Source organism: Dicentrarchus labrax, unplaced genomic scaffold, assembly GCF_905237075.1.
Source record: "Dicentrarchus labrax unplaced genomic scaffold, dlabrax2021, whole genome shotgun sequence".
Taxonomy (NCBI): Eukaryota; Metazoa; Chordata; class Actinopteri; family Moronidae; genus Dicentrarchus; species Dicentrarchus labrax.
This window is the reverse complement of record NW_026136722.1, coordinates 9154929-9167439: the sequence shown is the minus strand read 5'-3', so window position 1 is coordinate 9167439 and position 12511 is coordinate 9154929. Positions and strand designations below refer to the sequence as shown.

The 12511-nt window shown below is 39.8% G+C and overlaps 1 protein-coding gene and 1 non-coding gene across 2 annotated transcripts; both read right to left on the bottom strand.

Moving 5' to 3' along the window:
• Nucleotides 1-1749: 1749 nt before the first annotated feature.
• LOC127356914 (uncharacterized) lies at nt 1750-7358 on the bottom strand. The gene is made up of 10 exons (XM_051388993.1): nt 6849-7358; nt 5927-5985; nt 5457-5711; nt 5126-5369; nt 4987-5040; nt 4824-4902; nt 4481-4628; nt 3448-3540; nt 2408-2601; nt 1750-2277 (listed from the first exon to the last, which is right to left on the bottom strand). Exons 1-10 carry the CDS (start codon nt 6950-6952, stop codon nt 2128-2130), a joined length of 1380 nt encoding a protein of 459 aa, XP_051244953.1. The 5' UTR covers nt 6953-7358; the 3' UTR covers nt 1750-2127.
• On the bottom strand, nt 6493-6566 carry trnat-agu (transfer RNA threonine (anticodon AGU)). The gene has a single exon. It is a non-coding gene; the product is annotated as a tRNA-Thr (tRNA).
• Nucleotides 7359-12511: the final 5153 nt, after the last annotated feature.

The window sequence follows — 12511 nt, the reverse complement described above, 5'->3', positions numbered from 1 at the left end:
GTGTGTAGTGTTGACGTGATCTCAAGGATGCTTCCCTGCCTCCTCCTTTACTCCCTTCACATAAACTGATCCAAGACTGTATGGGTGGACCAGAAGCCTGCAGCACATTGCTACAGTGCCGTACAGAAGACTTGGCTGCAATCCATAAATGGTGAGACACTTCTGGTGCTGGTAAAGAGGAGATCTTGTGAACATTTGTGGGTGTATTTCTGATTTAAGCCATAAGTTGCTTCAGCGTTTGTGGGCCTGTTGTTTTTTAAACACAGGGAACGAAAAAGATTTCTCTCCCTTTTATAATCTTTTATTCCTCTCCTCAGGGAAACATGCCATTTCCAGCTTGAAGCCAGGCCCCCAAGCACATCGTCTTTGTGACTCAGCCGGCTTTGGGTGTGCATGTCCCTGTGTATGTGTGTAGATGAGGATTGGTGCAGCAGGGCTCAAACACCCACGTCCCGCTGTGTGAACCCAGCGCCACCTGTCGCCCAGTCTGGCACAGCCCGTGCCATTCACACGTCATCTGTGGGCACAAGCCTTTTAGGCCTCTCTAAGCCCTCCTGCATCTCACATACGCCCTCAGATCACATCAAAACCACGATATCCAGTTTTCTCAGATCACAGAGACATAGTATTGGCTCCATAGGCGTTATCCATCATTCAGTGTATGCCAGATTTCAAAAGCCCAGGATGGAAATCAAACACATCGTATAGAGAAACAATATGATATGAGTATGGGGGTTTATAGGGCTTGTTGCAGGTCCATCTCATGTCCAACAAGCAAATTCACATTTTGAGCTCCTCAGAAACTCTGATTTGCCAGACAGTGGGAAGAGACTGGAACACATGGAGGCTGAGCCTGAAGCCATGGCGTCCCTGCTGCTTTCATAAAAACACAGGATTAAAATAGGATGAGAAACCAATGTTCCACTGAAATCCACACACCAGCTAGCCAGTCATGCAGCGTACCGATTAGTAACTGTTGTTTGTATTTTATGAACACTAGTCTTATTTCACCACGTAATTCCAGGTCACAGATTAAATCCAACTGACTATTGATTGCTTTTGATGAAACAGGAATAGCTAAACAAGCGACTGACAATCACCTGCCAGTGTGTTACGTGGTCACTTCTTCTGTGAGTTGAGTGCCACCTGCTGGTACAATCAGTGAGCTCCATTGCTGAGTCCAGGTCAATTACACATTACTCTGGGTATTGTTATTAAGTGTACAATATAGATATATATTTAATTTAAGCTGTTGGATGCTTATTCATGAGAAGATCACCTGGAAATTTCCAGACCGTGAAATGTAATTGCCACATGCTGATATCATGTAGTAAATGTGATATTGTATATATTTATGTAAACATTTATAAATAGTTGCTGTCCAGCGAAAACCATGAGGGTGCCCCAGTAGCACGCACCACGTACTAAGGCTGAGTCCTTACCACAGTCGCCTGGTTTCAATTCAAGCCCAAGGCCCTTTGCTGCAGGTCATCCCTTCTTTCTCACCCATTTCCTGTCTCCCTTCATCTGTTCCTCTCCAAATTTGGTGTTTTTTAATATTTCAGATAAACTGAAGGGTTAAGTGTCCCTTTATGGGTTGAGAACATTCTTCTGCTTTTTAATACTAAATAAACAATTTTAAAAAACAACTGGATTATCTGAGAAATACTGAAGTGAGTCTTTTTTAGTTTAGTTTCCAAATGCTGACGATTTGGAGTTATAAGTTTTCATAGGACAACACCAAAAATGTAACTACAGCACTTCACATTTATTAACAACATTCAAGAAAAATGATAAAAAATCACTATCTTGGTTTTTTTCAGTCATACAAGTCATTACATGGCATCAGACACTGAATAAAAACAGTCACAGCACATTAAAAATAAACATATAATAATCAGATTGATTCTTGATTCAAGGAATATACACTGAGTTACTTAGTTATTAGGTACACCGGCTCAGTCAGTCCAATATTATTTACATTTGAGTTTTATAATAAACTTGACAGTGTCAGAGGGGTATGATTCAACTGGTGTTGCACTGGATTGCATTGTGTTTCTCTTGTGTGTGTGAATAGGGGTGGACAGAGTACTTTTTCAGACTGGTAAATTAGTGTAAAATCCTTTGTCAGTCAGGCTCAGAGTCCTGGACTATGGCAGGGAAACGCTCCCCTCCTTCCCCCAGCAGGGAGTACACATCTCTCAGCACAGTGATGTTGGGACATCCAGGCCCAGGTACGACAGACGAAAGCTGGGGGAACAGCGTCTCCAACAGAGCCTGTCACATAGAGGAAGAGACTGTCAGCACGTTATTTCTGTTATTCACTACTCAACTAAACACACATCAAATCAATTAGCACAATTAGGTAGCTGATGAACTGTTGTTTTACCAGGTGCACAACCCTTACCTGTTCTAGGTTTATGTCCTGCTGCAGCATTGCCACTCTCATCCTCAGGTTCTCCAGCTCTCGGAGCTCTGCCTCTGTTGTGTAGGTTACAGTCGGGGGCAGGGGTACAATCATCCCATCGCCCCACACACCATTTGCCCCAGTGGGGCAAAGACAACCTCCCTCGGGCCTCCATCGATCCCATGCTTCCCACTCTGACGGAAAATATGGTTATTTTTAGAGTGTGAGCGTGAGCAACCGTACCCTAAAACGTTTTTCTGCTCTGCTGCCTCAGCTTTAAATAGCTGGGTCCTCACCTAGCCGCGCCAGGATAGACGGGTTTAAAACCCCACCGTCACAGGGAGGGGGATCTGCCGAGGCCAAGGAAAGTACTGATCTGGCACTGAGGTTTCACTGCAGCTCTGTTTTCATTTTCCATACGCCAAGATGGAGGGGCTGCATTAGCTCATTAGCACGCTACGTCCATCACAATCTTTTTTCAAATGTTGTTAAAATGCAATAAACAATAAATCCCTTGCTGAAGTGTAGATGTGAGATGCTAGATTGGACGCATATGGTCACAGCACCAGATGGATTGTGTGTGGGCTAGACAGGGAGTTCGCAATTACTGGAAACTTCTCTCTCATGCTGGCTTTAGCAGCATACTTGTGCTGCACTGGACCTATAACTGGTAAACATAAACAAAACCCCCTCCCTGAAGGTAATAAGGTCATTTGAGCGGTGTGAATGGAAAATCTCTGGGCATTCCGCTTCATGATAATTGTATCGCTGGAGGTAATGGAAATTATACCATGTCACATACTGTAGTGAGCGATACCCTGACAACCAGACATGATAATTCAAACACAGCTGGGTAATCAGAGTCAGACACAGGGTCACGGTTTCTCCCCCAATGTCCTCTTTATTATGAAAGTATGTGCTGTGGAATAAATTATTTCAATAATGTATTTGTTTCCGTTCATGACCGCCGTCACATAACCAGTGTGACGTGTAATTTGTTTAGCGCATGGTTTGAAAAGGTAGGTTGCGTTATTTCCTACCTTGTTTCAATTGCTCTGCGAAGTTCTGGAGCTCTGCTGCTGTCATCTGCAACCTTTCACCTGTCAGACAGGAGTCATACTGTTCCTTACCACCTGTATAGAAATACATAAATAAATGGTTATCCCTATATTGATACTCTGATGTATGATTTCAGTGAATATACAGTTTTAATTAATGAAATATTATCATAGATGTAATGGCTAAATAGATACACGTGTACTTCATTGATTTGTAAAGACGGATTCTTAAATATCGCTATACAACATGCATTTCTTTTGTTTTCTCCTGGCATTTTTAGATGGAAAACCTCTCAGAATCATGATTAGCTAGGCGCGCACCATTACGTAGTTTCCAGTCCCGTGATTCTAATGAAGCTCGAAAAGGCAGAATGGATGAGATTGGAAGATGAAAGCCCATTATTGTTTACTCATTGTGTCGTCCTAGTCAGCATTTGTGTGAAAACTGGAATCGGCCAACTCCTTAAATTATGGCTAAAAAACATTTTTGGTCACATTGACAAATATGCAAATATTGAGTTATGGCCAAAGGTGTGTTTTGTGATATGACAGTGCCCCTTGACCTTTGACCACCAAAATCTAATCAGTTCATCTTCGAGTTCATGTGGACGTTTGTGCCAAGTTTGAAGAAACTGCCTCGAGGCGTTCTTAAGATAATGACTTTACAAGAACGGGACAGACAACCTAAAAAACATTATTAAAGGAGATAGTGGAGTTGTTTTGTTTAATTGCAATGTGTTAATTAGTCTCGTGTTAGCAGTAAGTGTAATTGTTAAAAATCTTAACTGCTCTTTCCAAGGTCCTGAGCATGATTGGCAGAGGGAAGGCTCCACACTGATATATCGGTCTAAATTGCTCTCAGAAAGTCACTTCCTGCCAACTCCCTGTGCAATTTCTTCCCAAATTATCATTCTGTCACCCACACACTGGTGTCACCAGTCTCTCTCAATTTCTATTCATTCCTTCACTCTGAATTTTTCTGTGTCGGTATTTGTAATTCTGGGCAGGCTTTTACCCATCTCTGCGTCTGCTTCTGGGGTCTGTTTGGCCAGAAGCTCCTTTGTCTGGCAGTGCTGGGGAAGGTCATGCTCTCGGTGAGTCAGTCTGTCGACTAGAGCCCTCGTCTGGTCTGGGCTACCACACGAGGGCCAATCCTTGGGGAACTAAAAAGGGTCAGAGAGAGAGGGTCAAGCATAACGCGCTGGGTATCGGACTATTAAACTAAATTTGTTCAGAGATATAGTCAGTGGAATTCAAACTAAACTGACGCTAGAGTATATTTCCACACACAATATGGAAAACATGTCTGAGGCTTCCCAGCCTATTTTGACGAGCTTCACTAGAAAAAGGAAGGATACCATAGCTCTCATTCTCTCCATGAAGTGACTCCTCCCAGGTGCAGGCTTCCTCTGTAGGGCAACAACTTTGTCCCATAACCTAACACAGAAAAGGAAACTTAGTGCCCAAACAGAAACTGTGGAATCAGTTGGAAAATTTTGAATTTGAACTGATTTGGGCCACCTGTTCTGCTTGCTCCGAAGAGATTTCCATTTCGCTGTCTGATCAGAAGTTATCCTGCCATGAAGCGTAGGCAAACAGAACGATTATAATGGCACAGAAAACAAATGTTCACCACGGTGTCAGCTGTGTAAAAACATACCCGTTCTGTCGAGGTAAACTGTGAGCTCCAGACTCCTCTGTATGCGATACAGGCACTGTGCTATTTGAAGAAGGTGTGGACATTGCTGCAGCTTTGACAAGGTCATTGCCACTCAGCACGTTGCTTCTAATAGTCTTGTTTTTAGAGTGGAGGGTTGAGGTGTGTAACTGACCCAGATCAAGAGCACTGGACGCTGAGACAGTTTGCTGTGATTTTCTTGCTGCCTGGTGATGCACAATCCCAGCTAAAGAGACAAGACAGTTCTGGATTATGCTTCTATTAAATGTGGTTTTACACTGTGCAGGATTGTAGCTATCTGAGGATTACATACCAGGCTTTTTGTGCTCTTTTCTGCCTAGACTGGCAGATTTTGAGGTGGATCTGGTAGTGGTCTGATTTCCTTTAGAAGCTGCAGATACCTGGTTTCCCTCTTTGGATGTGACAACTGTAGTGCTAGGTTCCTTTCGAGGTGCAGATTGTTTGTTTATGTCTTTTTTAGAAGGTCCTGTGCCAGTGCGGACCCGAAAGGCTTTCTCCAGGGCTTGCTCAAGCAATTCTATATCTTCTTTCTCTCCTGGTGAAGCATCTGTGTTTGAAGACAGCAGCATGCAAACATGTAGTTACAGTTATTTTACTATTTAACTTGAGTCTCCTTTACAAGCAAGGCCACGCTAAAATGGAAGCATAAAGTAGTTAACATATAAGAATTTGGGAACATTCTTAACTGATAACATTGACTTAGATGCATTAACCTAAAGTGCTAAAATTATAAAAAAAATGTCATATGCTACAAGTGATTACCTGTAGCAGCAGCTTCTGCACAGTCTGTCTCCTCAGAGCCTGTGTTTAGTTGTGGTGTTCTGTGGAAAAAGACTTAATGTGATTACACACTCAAACTAAACAAGAGGAGCACAATTAAGCAAACTTAAAATATAGGAAACTTGTGGTTTTGTTAGACTACTTATCATTATTTAAATGTATTATCTACATACATGCAGTTTACCACATATCCCAAATAATAGTGTTTTTTTAAAGGCCAATATAATTTTTTGACCGTTTAGAAATTTTATGTAATGATATATTGATACTCATGTTTACATTTTTGATAAAGATCCTGTACATTTGGTTATCAAGGAACTGTGACCAAGATATGTACTGAGCTGTACCTTATAGAGTTGAAAAAGAAATCTTGTCGGTGGATGAAGGTATGTAATAGTTACACAATACCTCATAAATATTGGTTTATAATACTAGAGCTACAGTTGACATCAGCATGCCTTTGTATCTAAACAGTACATCTCGCTCATGTACAAACATTTGTCTCTATGTTCTTCAATGGAGGAAGCCAAACTTTTGAATGTTAGAAAAGGCACTGCTGGGATTCGAACCCAGGATCTCCTGTTTACTAGACAGGCGCTTTAACCAACTAAGCCACAGCGCCGGATGGATGCCGAAGCGTACAGATGTTCAATTTATACATTCATACTTTAAACTGTGTTGGGACTAAGAAGTCATAAGATCAAATACTTGCCCCCCCTCTAAGTTTGTTGCACATATATATTGACTTACATACTAACAGTATAGGAATGATTCCCCCTTTTATAGGATTGTTTTGTAGTTTTAAACCTAAAATTAGTTTACTTACATACGGAAATGCGACACAAGTGAAATCGTGAGCTCTGAGAAAACTGTGTGGTTAATAACTCAAATGTACAATACTTACAAGGCCTGTAATGTTTCTCTGTAGACTTGAATACTGCCATTAATCTTAGCCTGTTCAGCTCTGCATGACTTGATAGCTTGCTCAACCACTGACAGCAATGACATGCTTGTGTCTGGATGTCGCACTGTGACGACTTTAAAGCAAGAAACGATTAACTAACTGTTAAACTACTACTTTTAAACTATGAATTAACGTTAGAATAAGTTACCAGAAAATGCCTTTATGTCGCAAAGGCGCGGAATACCTCCTTGGTTGACATATTTCCGTAAAAAGAAAACAACAACAGCGATTTAACACTAACGTAGCTTTTTCGTGCTGACCCGCGAAATCGACTTGAACGGATGCGGAAGTCACATTTTTTTTATTTCTTACTGGAAAATATGTTACTGTAAAGCCAAATCAAAATGTTCAAGGATGTATCACCGCTATGACACAAGTTTGACATTTAAAACGAGCAAATAAATACCGTACTTGCAACACGATAAAAAACTTGGTAACTTTATCTCCACAACAGAGTTCCCACTTCTCGCGAGAAGTGTCACATGGCAACCAGGGACGCTGCTCCATCACGTTGCCACAACACTGTTCAAACCACTGAAAGATTTCTGTATGTTTGTATGTAAATCCATTTGAATTGAATTGAAGTGTGTGTGTGTGTGTGTGTGTGTGTGTGTGTGTGTGTGTGTGTGTGTGTGTGTGTGTTATGTAGCTACTAGCAACTATTTTTTCAAACCCAGTAGCTGTTCTACCACCAGTGTGTGCATGCACCTTTAATTAATCCTCATAAGATGTTCCAAAAGAAAACAATAAAGAGCACTGTTTATCATATTTGATAACAACATTTATTAAACATTGTGATTATGTTCCCAAGAAGCCTATTTGCATTTACAGTCCTTCCCCTGGGAGTGACAGTTATTTTTTATTTTTTTTGCTAAGGAGCATAAACAGAAACAGGAACAGGATATTACAAACTCTCGGTTAATTTGCTGTGTTAATTATCCAACCCAGTCTCAACACTGAGGAAAACGATTCATAGACAGAAGCAAGGCCCAGGCCAGTAGCCAGGATGTTGTGCGCATCGGTTTATCTGCCATACAGTACAGTGGTGGACTCCGGCTGTGTGAGGGGCAGGGGTGGAAATAATAAAAAATGGTACAAGCTGCAGGTGATGGGGCACCAGCACAGAAAGTCATAATGCATTTATGGTGGAACAGTTCCAAAACCCTGGTTAAGATCAAACGTGTTTTAACTACTACAGCTCTGTAATAAAAACACACAGAGGACTATTGATTATTTAACCATTCAGAGGCACGTAGAAGCAAACTCATTTTCTAGCATGTAGTGCAGTGTATATGGGACTGCATCATGTTTACTATACTTGAAGGGAAACCTAGAAGGCTGATATTATTTGTGCTGGCTTACTGGCAAGTTAAAATGGAACAAAGTCATATATAATGTCATTAGTTACACTGGTGCATTTCCTGCAAGCTATAGTGTAATCTAATCTAGTAATCCATAGTGTGGTGTATGTTCTCACCACCCTATCAGAAAGTAAAGTAAAGTAAAGACAGATGATATATCTGATACAATGTTGCAGTGTTGACATGAATAATTAAATGAAGGAATCCAGGAATAGCAGTTAGAAAAGATTTCCTTTATTGATCTCAAACAAATCAGATTCATAGTCCCTTTTCACAACAGACAATTTAATTTGTCACAGCGAGAAAAGCACAGGTGGAAGTAATAACCTTAACAATGTTGCAGTCCAGCACTTATTGCATTGCAACGCAGCAAATTATGTTAGATACACCCGTGTTTGACACGTAAATATAGCTGCTGTTAAAAATTTATATTTAACTTTAATTTTACCCCACATTTTATTCCATGGTCATGTGTAGTAAAACAGATATTGTGATGTTTAAGTTGTCTTCCGTTTTTTTGTGTTTCTTCTTTTTTGATCTCTTGGCTCTGGCTTTGTTTTTTCCATCATCCTCGTTTGCCTTAATGTGGTCTAATGCATCAGATTCCAGGTGCTGTGTCCAAGACCTCCTGCTACATCTCCTAGGAGGCAAGTTTATGTGAGTGTTTGTGATGCAGCATTTGAACGCCATCCAACCACGATCACATATGGGTTTTCAGCAGACCAGTGACAAACAAAACAATATGGCAGCAAAATAGAGCTCTGTTTGTGAGATTCTCATCTATAAAAGGACAAATTAGCATCCAAGAGGATAGGACTTTTGCCAATCCTCCCTCCATCTTAATTTGTAGTCCCCTTCCTCTCTTTTTGAACTGCATAAATGGCACAGAAGCACTTCCTAAAGCAATTTAATATAATGGCAGCAGCTTGCTGGCACAAATGGAGGAAAGTGAATCATCTTGTTAGCTTATCTTTCCCCCCCCACCAGCCTTCTGTGGCTCGGTAGCAGAGCGAGGGGGGGCTCTCAGCTGCCCCGCCAACCAAGCATCTGACACTGCAGCCGGCTGCCAGACTAATACAAGCCACACACACAACATACACACAGGCTTTTAAATACACTCTTCATACAATCATACACTGATGGAGAAATCTGCTCAGAGACACAAACAACCACCTAATTCATGAACAGAATGCATGAATCATATGTACGCAAAAACACCTGCAAAGACATTATTCAACTATGATCTGTAATTGGCAGAATACCCCATCAGCATGTTGTAAACAAGATAACATGAAGGAAACTTGTTTTGCTGGTCCCACAGGGACAGACCAACATGTTACGATTCATCTGTGGAAGGACAGGGAAGATTCTGGTTGTTTGGGGATGGCTCAGGACAAACACCTGTTAATCTGGAAGCACTCATTGTAATTACACACACAGTACACAGTACACTCTGTGCACTGTGTTCACAGTACACTCTGTGAAGATAGTGGACTATCCATTACAATTATGTGACCAGGCGGCTCTGCCCCCCCTTTATCTCTTGAAATCTTCAATTTATTTGTTTCTTTAATTTTTTTAGTTTGACTCTTCAGTTTAACTTCACAGTTCCTAGGAATTAATAAATCAATCCTGTATTGATAGAAGTAACATCACCTTATGTGTTTGGTTGGTCTGTCAAATTATCCATGTTAACTTTAAAATAATCAATGTAGAACATACATGGTGTTGGTTCAAAGCTAGGGCCAACATATGACTGAGCCTTATAGGTTGGTGGTGCCTCCTAGCCTCTCTGAAGAACTGTGTGATGATGTTGAGAGTAGAGAGACAGTCTTTATTCAGGAAATTTTGGTATAAGCCTTGTGTTCATAGACACGTCTACTGAAGTGTCCACAGGCAAGAGAGTTGATTTGTTAGACCTTCACATTTCTTGATGTTGTGCTCAGGTAGCCCTGTCGAAAGGAGTAATGAGAGAAAAGACTGACCCAGGGTCACTTTATAATGACACTCCACTAAATAAGAATTGATTAGCTAATTTAACAAATTTGCAATAAACACCGTCATAAAAGACATAATTTCATGATGAAACTGATATTGTTAGGTGGTTATGTAAGAACTTTTCAATCATTTCAGTGTGGCCTTAGAGATCTCCACAGGGTGTTGCCAAAGGGTAATTTGTTTGATTAGATTAAGGCACGAATCATACGGGATCAATAGCGGGAGAAATTAGGAATACTTCATTTCCGATTTCCGTGTGTGTGTGTTATGTAGATTGTAGCAAGTAGCAACTATTTTTTCAAACCCAGTATTTCCACGGTTGCAACTGAGTTGAGTAGACTGTAGTGTTATCAATTAAAAAGGCATTAGAATATGCAATCACTTTAAAGAACTGTGGATCAATTTCTCTGGGATCAAATAGAAACCTCTCATGCATAATATAAGCAAACAAAGTAATTTTACACAATTGGTATTCTTTTAGTATGAAACATGACCTAAACTACTAATATATCTTAACCAAAAAAAGATTTGTTTGGGCATTTTGATCGGCACATTCAATCTGTGAAACTGTTACCTGCCAAACAATGCTATTTGCTTGGTGGGAATGCCATCTTGTGGTTATTCTCTATTCTACCCGGCTGATCTGCCTTAGTGATGTTGGACATATGATGCAATATTACCAGTAATATATATATATATATATATATATATATATATATAATAACAGCTTAATATTACCAGTAAACTAGCACAGTCTTGGCATTCATTACCATGTGCATTTTTGTATGAGAAAATAGGTATATGTAGAACAGCCTCTTGCCAACAGCTCATGGTAGGCTACAGATGGATCAATACATGGCACTCACTTGTAAAAAGGATATGTCGCTACTAGAGAACGTATTGGTAAAACATCAGACACTGTGTATGTTATGTATACAGTATGGCCTATTACCTTAAGAGATACAGTTTATTTTGTAGGATTCTCTAAAAAAAGTCCTACCTCACTGTACCAGAGAGGTTCACTGAAATATTTCCAGTTCTTCATGATTGCCATTTTGCTACAATTTGGTGATATGTTGTGATTTATTTTTTCTTTTACACATCCAAAATAAATCAGTCAATCATTCAGTTGTTTATGAATAACCATTTTGTTTTATATATGATCGTGTCATAATAATGCCTTTGCTATCATTTCTTACTAATATTATGATGAAGTTCATCTGTAGCGTGATTAGTTAAATCATTTTTCTATTTCCTCTGTCTTAGGTTTAATATACTCCTTAGTTAGTATAGTTGGTCACATGAGGTCTTTAACCTAAAGTCAACACCCAAGGAGGACGTTTGCCACATGACTTCTGAGGTCTGTCACATCTTTATCTTTGTTTTGTTATGTAACCCTGATTGATCTTATGATCAAAAAAGGGGAAATGCAAAGGGAAAATTTCCCTTCTTTACGCAGAACTCTCTTCACAGTGATCTTGCTGTTTGTTATCCTCGCCCTTTGACTCATCAACATCCTCCCTGCATTCAACAGAAACACAGCCTGCTCTTTTATGAGCCCTAATTAAACCCATTCTTTAATGAATAAACAGAACTCGGTCCATTTTAATGTCAAACTATTTATAATTTCCTCAACATGTTGTGCTGCGTAACACTGATGTAATTTCTATTGCTTCAACCTGCAGCATCAATCATGTATTGCTTATTTCAACTTCATGCAGTGGTTGAAGTAGTATTCATATCCTTTACTTAAATAAAATTAGCAATATCCCACTGTGAAAATACTCCACTGCAAGTAAAAGTCCTGCATTACTTTATTTAAGTAAAGTATTATCAGCTAAATATACTTACTTTACAGCTAAAAGTACGTAAGTATCAGGTTTTTTTTTACCATGATCATAGTTCTGTATTACTACTACTGCATTCATGTATATGTTGCATTTTACTGCTGTGGTTACTTAAGGTTGTGCTAATTTTAACTACTTTCTTTTGGGTAGTTTAATCATCAGAAATGAAACATATTCTATAAGATCATCATGTCACTGACCTGTGAGAACCACATTAAATCTAAAAAGTCAACTGGTCATGAGCTGAGAAAACTTTGCGACAATTTGAATTAGTTTATTTAACCTAAGAAGTAGGAGAGTTTCTCGACCCATGAAGGATCACTTAATCCTTCAGTTTATTGGGAAAATTCATCATCAAATTAAAGCAGTATCCTACATGGTTTTGGTATGACATGTA

Excerpts from the sequence above, each read along its gene's own strand:
- LOC127356914 (XM_051388993.1), bottom strand. The coding sequence starts at position 6,952 with ATGTCATTGCTGTCAGTGGTTGAGCAAGCTATCAAGTCATGCAGAGCT. Across the intron at positions 5,041-5,125 it reads AGTTTACCTCGACAGAACGG|GATAACTTCTGATCAGACAG; the intron begins GTATGTTTTTAC and ends GCTTCATGGCAG. Across the intron at positions 4,629-4,823 it reads TGGAGAGAATGAGAGCTATG|TTCCCCAAGGATTGGCCCTC; the intron begins GTATCCTTCCTT and ends GACCCTTTTTAG.